An 8,711-nucleotide genomic window follows, 5' to 3' on the forward strand; every position below is an offset into this window, starting at 1 on the left:
CAATCGTTTCAATCACTGTTACTCTCTAAAATAGCTATTATTTTCTTTAACTTGTCACAGAGTGGTTTGCAAAGGTGGGTGGGGATAGAGAGGTTTTCTCCAGGGCTTTGTCCTGGTGGCAGTGGGCACTTTGCCATTTCAGTGACAGCAGGACAGGCCCTCAGTGTTGAAGWGTCAGTTTTCCAGAGCTCTGTATAAAGCAGGTGTGGCTAGCAGGCTGACCCATCTTTTACATGAAACTGCTGTTCTTATGGAAACTGATTGTATGCAGTTYTCTGCATCTTTAGTGCAAGTCTGGAAACTTACTCAAAAAATTACCTTTTTATGTAAGTAGATAGGATTATCATTTATTTTCTATATTTTTGATTTAGTGTGTAATAAGCTGCAGGACATTGGCTTATTATGACACATTTGCATTCACCTTTTGACCTGAAAAAGGGACAGAAGTAGAACCCAGTCAAATCTTTCATATATTTACGTGGATATTTAATATGATACTTTATGGTTTGATAAACTTCTTGCATATCTAACTAGTGCCTGAATACTCTGCTATGCTAACTAAAGACCCAGCTCCCAGAATAGTGTCAATTATTTTAAACAGCCTGGATGCAGGTGTATCATCCATTCCTCTGTCACCTCACCCCAAGATGTTACATCATGTGTTAAGGGAAGGGATGTTACTTTTCCTCGTGCTGTTTGTCTGTCTCCACTCAGCTGTAACATTTTTGGCTTTACCATATTGATTAGGATAAAAAACTGGTTTTGAATGTCCTAATCTTCTTGCTTTTCTTTGCTCTGGTATAACTAGGGATGATATTATTTAGGTGTTACAACAGAAGTCAGCAACACTTTCAAATTCCATTGCTGGTTGGAGGGGAAAAAGGGCAGTTGAATTGTCCTCCTTATAGRTCTTTACAAGACCCCAATGGTTTTAAAGCTGATGGGTGACTATCAAGATACACCTTTGAGTTACAGAAACACCTCTGAATGCAGCAATCTGGACACCAGAAAAAAAGGAGTATACCTATATTGATAAAAAAACAAGTATAAATCTCTGAACTCTGCAAAAGGACAGAGCAAAGCATTAGTCTGTGGCTGCAAATAAATCTGAGCTTGGCCCATTTACCTGTTAGTGGTCCCTGCCTGGCTCAGGATTTGTTCTGACTGAGGGATTGCAGGCACTGAGTGTCCCTGGAAGGTGGAAGGTCTGGTTTGGGAGTTCAGCCCAGCTCTGCTATCCAGGGTAAGCATTGCAGTTGKGTGTGTGTGTCCAAGGTGACTTCTGGTGCATCCAGAGGGAGATTCCATCCAACTTCTAAGTTGTTACTGTTAGCTGGGATGGGCAAGGGAGGAGATACTGAGCATCACAAAGGCTTGTATGGGGAAGGAAAGATCTTGAACTTGGAGAACCTGACTCTTAATCACAGATGTTCATYATCAATATGTGTGTCATCAGCCACATGCAGACTGAAACACTCCCTTGAAGTACAAACCCATCATTTCTGCTGTTTACCTGGACCCTTCCCCAGCTTGTAGATGTCTGTATTAATGCCAGTTATATGAAATGTCAACTTTGAAGTATTTTTGTTAAATACACAAGTAGAGCTTTGTATTTAACTGATTGTGAATTAATGTCTGTTGAGTGTGAAATACCATTTTTAAAATTGCTTCTATCCCTTGCCTTTTTTCTGTGAACCGTCTCACTGCCAGRACTGCTGCTGCACACATCACAGGCTTTGGGATTGTTTTATGCTTCGGTGATGTTCCAGCTTGTCTTTCGTCTGAAATCTAAAGCTTTACACTTGTACTGTAAGAATGTAGCRCCTAGATGGCAACTTTAATGGCTGCTTGTACTCTGGCAGTAAAGCTGTAATGGCCTCCCAGTAGGGTTTTTTGTTATTCCGCATTGTTTTCCTTTCTTTCCTCCCTCAGGCTGACTTTTGTACAGTGCACTCATGAGAAAGCTTACTCACTGACACAGGCAAAGGCCTGGTATTCCAAGTACTTGCACAAACACTTGGACAGCTGCAAGTGTATGGTGTGTTTTTAAAGTTACTCAGTGKTGGTAGCTGCAGTAGAGATTTACGTGGTTTACGTTTCCCCACTCTGCTTTACAGAAAGTTACTTTCTTTTTTTGACATAAGCAAGTAAAAAGGCTCTCCAAATCCAGCCTTCCTTTAAAGAAGGTGAATTGCTCTTAACCCTGAGGAAGATGAAAACTCGGCTCTCAAACCTTGCTTGATGCTGCAAGGTGCTCTTGAAAGCAGAAAGCAATTAGGGAAGTTGAGTTTCTCTGCCAGAGAGGCACTGTGGAAACACAGGTCACCTCCACAACTTCATCAGTGTTTCCAGCTCTGGAAGCTGTATCCTCCATAGTCCTCATTGCATGAAGCAAGTCCATATTGTGTCGAGAGTAATTCAGCCTCAGGGTAACGTGGTCATTACCCTGCAGCAGCATTAATTTGGTCTTGATTCAATTCTTGTACTCAGAACTGTAGCATTCTCTGTCACATTAMTGAATCTGTCCTTTCTGACCAAAAAATGGCACTGAAACAAAGCCTTTGGGGCTTAGCAAAAGGAATTTTGCTTTTTATTATCACTTTCCTTTGAACACAGTGTCATTTGTGCTTCTGATCTCTGACCAGACATCTTTTTTAAAAAAACCCCAGAACCTCAGAGTCCTTGTGTAAACCCCTGGCCTACAGTAACTGCAGCTCAATGATGTGATGGAGAAGGCAGGTTGGATAGCATTTTACTTAAAAAAATTATTTCCACAGGAAATGATTTGATTTACATTTTAAACGAAATTAGTTCATTCGCCGACTGGTTACAAAGGCTACATTGAATTAAAACTCTCCACACAGGTACTTCCTTCCTATTGCACTTTTAGAGTAGGTTCAAGTCCATCACAGAAAGGTTCTTGCAGCCCAAGTGGATGGATGAGTTCGTGATCATAAATGCACATGTCTGTAGCAACTGGATAAAAATTAATCCTGCAAAAGCTGAGATATACTGAAATGAGACCAATGTCTTCAAACCGAGAGCCATTTCCTAGAGTTCTGCCCGCAGGAAGCACACGGGAGCTGGTTCCKTGGAGCTGGCCAGGCGCTGCAGGCAGGGATCCTGTGCTGGGGCTGTGCGTAGTCCTTGGAGCCAGCTGCCCTCAGTCCCTGGGTGCYGGCGGAGGCAAGTCTCTGTTGGGAGAAGGAGCATAGTCCCTGGAAGCCTGTGGGGGTAGTCGTGGGCCTGGAGGATAATCCCTGGGGCCAGGAGGGCCGAGAGGGCGGAAGGGAGGGTGCCCACGTGCATAGCCTCTGGGATCAGGGGGAGGTGGGAGTGGGCCAGGAGGCAAATCTCTCATTCCTAWACGTGGACTAGGTAAGAAATCTCTTCCAGCCACAGGTGGCAAGGGAGCACCACAGCCTAGAAGGAAAAGAAATAATGGAATTAAATGAAATCCTGCTTTAGCCTGAACAGAGAAGCTCCCGATTAGTTCCTCAGTTTGTCATTTTCGGAGCAGCTCTGGAGTGGATCACTGTCACATACAAGACTTCAAAGCCCCTGAATTATATTCTAGGGACTTTTGGCTCCTCGTTTCCAGTTTTGGATAAACAAGAAAAAATACCTTGATATGAAGGATGCTTGAAAAAACCCACCCTGTCCAAGCTTASTTAGGCAGCTAAAAAGCCCATGGAACATGCGGAAGACGTGTGCTAAGGAAAAGCAGATCAGACTCCAAGAAGTAAAGTGTCAGCACAGAGCACTCCAGCTGTACCTTGGGGCCCAGGGAGAGGCCGAGGCCCGAAGTGTCCCCGCAGAGGAGGTGGTGGCGGTCCGTAGCGAATGGGTGGCGGCAGCGGAATTCCCATCACTGGGGAGCTCATCAGAGGTGTCCCAGGGAAAGGAGAGGGGCCTTTGGCACCAGCATTACCCTGGGCAGGATGAGGTTACACTTCGGTGAGATACTGCAGCAGACAAGGACTGACACTACTCACAAGCCAACCACTCACCCAGAAGCAAACAAGTACAAGAGGGGGGAGAAAGAAAAATAAACCCAGCACACTTCAAACCACATTAACCAGGCAGAAAACAGGGACAGTTAYGGCACCGGCATCCCTTCTCCCAGAACACTGCTGGCACTACCCAGAAGTGAGTGGTTAGTGACACAAGTTTGTTAAGATGAAACTGTACTAAAGAAAAGTTCGATCCCTGTTGAGGTGCCCTTGGTGACACCCCTTTGGTAAAGGACCTGGAACTTGGAATTACATGTGGAATTGTGCTTAAACATCAYGGGTAAGTCAGCTGCCTTAGGATTATTGTTGTAGTCACTCCAAAGTGTTTGCCCACAGTCCTTAACAAGAAACAWCTCATTTCCTCAATCCCACAAAAACCAGAGAGCAACTGCTCATCATTAGAGAAGCCCTTTGAGACAGAGGGATGAACCCTTGGTTAGTTCCACAGAGCAGTTGTTATTCAGCAGTTCAGAACACCAAGCCTGTTACTCCTCTCCATCAAAGCAGCATCACCATGTCCAGCCTCTGAATACTCACTGCAGCTGGTTCAGTGGAGGAAGGTGAATCTGTATTTACACTGGGGCCTTCAGACTCTTTGGGAGAGGGTTGCTTTTGGGGTTTTTTTGGACAGCAAATAGGGATAGTGACAAGATATAGACAAAACAAAATATGATACAGTTAAAGAAGCAGCAGGAAGTGCTGTGAATCATGAATTAGAACTGCTTCCTCAAGGCCAGGGTGTTCTCAACTCACCACTCCATCCATTGCTGTGGAAGGCGAGGAGGTTCTTGGCTCACTGCTGATCAGGGATGCCACAGCAGGCCCAATATCTAAAAACAGAGCCATGTGTTAAGTGTCCTACCATGCCTAGGGTAGAGAAGGTGGGCTTGAAATTGCCTTTTTGAAGGKAAAGAGTAACTAAGTTGCAGACCACTCCACTTACCAGGAACAGACATCCTTCCAGGTACCTCTGGTGGCCTTCGTGGGGCAGGGGGGCCATCCACCATTGTACCTGAAGGAAACAAGAACCCCAGAGACCCTGAATAACACAGGCTTGAGCTATTTCTGTTAAAAYAAACCCACCACCAACTACTTATTTGTATATTAATAAAGCAGGTATCAATACCAACATYATTCCTAGAAACAAGATCTGACCTTAAGTGTTCCTGGATTTGAAGCATGAGAGGGAGCTGTCATAGAAGGGGAACTTCACTGCTTACCAAATTCACCCCTTGTGCCTTCCCTTCGAGGAGCAGAGAGGGGCCGGGCAGGGACATCAATCATCTGTGTGGGGGATGGATTTCCTCCACTCACAGGTGATGGGCCAGAAGAGCCATCTCTGCTTAAGGGCCCTGTGCCAAAGTACAAAACCACTTGATTTACTTTTCTACAATTTATCACAGCCCTATGTTTTTATGATGTACCGACTCCAAGAGYCAGGTTTTGGGAGAACCAGCAGCATTTACCTCGTCGTGGTGGGATTTGGCGATCGGGTCTGCCTGGAGTTGGCTTTACAATGACTGGTCTTTGAAGCATGATGATTTTTTGGTTTACTTCTATTAATCTGATTTTGAAAAATAAAGATTTCTTATTATTATTATTCAGGCAATGCAAGTGAGTTGTATCTAATGCAACAAGGCAAATTACACAGTAAAATGTTTGCAGCTTTCACTAAGAAATCTTATTTTAACCATAAAAACAGATTAAYAGTAGTTAAAATTGGTAACTCAAAAAAGGAATGCACATTCTGAGCTTCTTCTCACCCAARCAACTCCCAGTATGTTCATAGAGCAATAGAGAAGATCTGTTCTACACTTACTTCTGTCTCAGGTTGGCTGCTTCTCTTTTCTCTTCAGCCAGAGCTCTCTCAGCAGAGCGGGCAATGAGCTGTAGGGAARATTTTGTCAATTGCATTAATGGCACCAACGTGAAATCAAACACAAACTGTTGGCATCAGAAAAGGAAGAACGTTCTTACCCAGTTGTCATGTGCCTTTTTCTCATGAACAGCAATCTGAAAAGAAGAGAAATTATTTTGGTTTTATCCAACTACCAGTATTTCCAATAACACCACAGGGCCCTAGAATGATAAGGTAAAAGATGACACAACAACCAGCAACAACCAACAAGTTTACCTGGTTTTTGTAAGATCTCTCTGTTTTTTGCAATTCTTCTTCCATATCTTGGATTCTTTGYCTGTACAAAACGAAAAAGAGGGGAAGGAAATACTTTGAATAAATTTTCCTCAATAGTTGAATAAAAGAGAAATCATAATCTTTAGAAATTCAAGTTACTTGTAAACTTTCACTTCCTCGATGGCCAGCACAGCTTTTTCATCTGCAGCACTCAATTTTTGCTCCTTCTCCTGTCGCTCATACTCTTCCTGGGTTAGTTTTCTGCACARGGGAAAAAATGCACCATTTAGTCCAGCATTCTACATCTATTACAACTCAAAATCAAGGTATTCCCCTGCCAGTGACAGCAATGTCAGAATCTATAATAAAGTGTGAGATCACAGAGAGAAAAATTATTTTTTAGTAAGAGAAACAGAATTTCTCTTTTTTGAAAGCACCAGACAAACCATTTCTGTATAAAACCWCAAAATTATCAACATGGAGTTAACTAGAAAGTTCTGTCATCTTCTGAAGATCTGTCAGAATCTATCAACAGCAGACAGCTCATCTCTTCAGATCCCGTGGTCTTCCTAGTGATTCCACAGATTGCAACACAGATTTACAAAGTTACAAACAAGGAAATACATTGGACCGACACTAACCATGGGAAATGAGAAAACAAATGTATTGTGAGCAGGGGGAAATTTAGGGCCCAGGTGACAAACATATCCAACAATCAKCAACCATGTGGCAAGTTTCTTCCAAGTATTCTCCATATCAATTTACTACATGACCAATTTCCACAGTCTTTTTATAACTTCATACCTTCATGATTCACTATTTTTTTTTTTGATTTTTGATAGTTTTCTGGAAGTCCATAATATGTTCCTAACTTACAAGAGCTATCCCACAAAACTGAAACCATTAAACCAGCAGCAAGTTAACTATTGCTAAGAGCCAGTTCAACATAATCCATTYCATTGGCTACAAGTCAAAGCAATTTTCCAGAAAAAAAAATTTGCAGGAAGTTCTTCATTCTAATCARGAAGTAAGAAGAGGCAGTGTAATCTCCTCTAAGTTTTGGAAGGAACAGCAATTCCTCACAGAGGTCAAGAGGAAAGTCTCCCTGAATGGTGGACTACCCTTCACTTCTCCATYCTATGTTTACTACATGTGGATCCTGAAGTTACAAGGTCAGGCTATTCCATTATAGCCTCAGTTCCAACGCTGTGCTTGTTCCACCCTTATTCTTCCCCCAGCCAAAATGCTCAAAGCTTAATAATTTCAATTGCTTTTGAATCATAATTTCAGCTTTCCTACAGGATTTCCTACAGGATACAGCTGAGAATGTCCCTGAATCCTATTCTCAAATTTTCCCCACAAAACTGAGATGGTATTACAGAGATTTCAGTAAGAAAACAAATGAATGAGGAATGAACACAGATACACACAGATCCTCACTGCTCACAATTCATTSCTCTCAGGTACCATCACCAACTCAGCCATAACTTAGCCCTTTGAGAGGCTCAAAAGGYCGAAATACTACATGATTTTACATGATGAGAACTACTCATTGAAATAAAGTCATAGTAAATGAAACAAATCTAAACAGGCCCTATATTCTCCTTGACACTTCTGGATAATGTAACAGAGCAATGACAGCATTCACAGACCAAGCCACCCACATGACCTCTCCAAAAGTTAAAAACTGGAAGGCAATACTGTGTGTGCACACTGACAGTCTTCTAAGAATCTCTGGAATGGTGGAAAAAATGAAAAAAGKGTACCAACTTCAACTGTACTGAAACAATAGCCAGCACTCATTCCAAGCACTACTTCCAAGCTTTATGATCCTTCTGAGCAAAGAGYATTTGGACAGTGTCTGTGATATAACAGAGTGAAGAAAGCCTTACTTCTGGAGTGCCATCTCCTTCTGCTGGTACAGTTCACCAAGTATCTCCACTTTCTGCTGAAGAGTTTTGCATTCATTTTCCAGTTGAGTTTTGGCTGACTGGAGCGAAGAGGAGTCATGTTCCAATGTTTTTATCTTCTCTGTTGGAGAAGCAGTTGCAGTGAGAATCATTATGACTACTTACACGCTCTGTTTCTTTGTAAACCACCAACAGCACTTCAACCTACGGTGTTATTTTGCTAAACTTACCTTCCAGCTCATGTCTTGCTGTTACTTCATCATTCAGTTTGGATTGCAGAAGATTTCTGTCTTCTTCAACTATGGATAACATAGTTTTGACCTAGGAAGAGGRGCAGAGAGTTCATGATCATAGACATAGCAAGTAATGTGACTGCAATCATGAGATATGTTGTGCAACATACCCTGGAGACATCCATCATCTGCTTAATCTGAGCCTTCATTTTTTCACTCTCAGGATCTAAAAGAGAAAAATGTATTTGTTCTCCCTGGTTTTTAACCATGACCAAGTACATAGACAACTATGAAAAGTAACACTCCCTACACTTTAATCTGGGGTAGGTCCCCTTCCTTCCATGGTCAAAAAAATCCAAACACAAAAAATATCAAAAAGTGGGAATTTCTAGCCAAGGTATACTTTCTATTGGAAAAAAAA

At 42.3% G+C, this 8,711-nt stretch overlaps 1 protein-coding gene across 2 annotated transcripts in view; it reads right to left on the minus strand.

The window, feature by feature from the left end:
• Positions 1-238: 238 nt before the first annotated feature.
• Positions 239-8,711, minus strand: part of MIA3 (MIA SH3 domain ER export factor 3) — a 29,932-nt gene continuing 21,459 nt past the window's right edge. Inside the window, exons 16-29 of one of the 2 annotated variants that reach the window (XM_057376939.1) lie at positions 8,461-8,516; positions 8,288-8,378; positions 8,040-8,178; positions 6,307-6,408; positions 6,148-6,208; positions 5,991-6,026; positions 5,833-5,900; positions 5,480-5,577; positions 5,234-5,365; positions 4,957-5,025; positions 4,767-4,843; positions 4,551-4,622; positions 3,776-3,932; positions 239-3,423 (exon numbers count right to left, since the gene is read on the minus strand). In XM_057376939.1, the coding sequence (XP_057232922.1) occupies positions 3,164-3,423; positions 3,776-3,932; positions 4,551-4,622; positions 4,767-4,843; positions 4,957-5,025; positions 5,234-5,365; positions 5,480-5,577; positions 5,833-5,900; positions 5,991-6,026; positions 6,148-6,208; positions 6,307-6,408; positions 8,040-8,178; positions 8,288-8,378; positions 8,461-8,516 (1,418 nt within the window). In that variant the 3' untranslated portion in view covers positions 239-3,163. The remainder of the gene's footprint in view (positions 3,424-3,775; positions 3,933-4,550; positions 4,623-4,766; positions 4,844-4,956; positions 5,026-5,233; positions 5,366-5,479; positions 5,578-5,832; positions 5,901-5,990; positions 6,027-6,147; positions 6,209-6,306; positions 6,409-8,039; positions 8,179-8,287; positions 8,379-8,460; positions 8,517-8,711) is intronic. The other variant, XM_057376940.1, reaches the window with a different exon arrangement.

This window comes from Malurus melanocephalus, unplaced genomic scaffold (genome assembly GCF_030028575.1).
Source record: "Malurus melanocephalus ecotype Western Australia unplaced genomic scaffold, MMel_1.1 scaffold_296, whole genome shotgun sequence".
Taxonomy (NCBI): Eukaryota; Metazoa; Chordata; class Aves; order Passeriformes; family Maluridae; genus Malurus; species Malurus melanocephalus.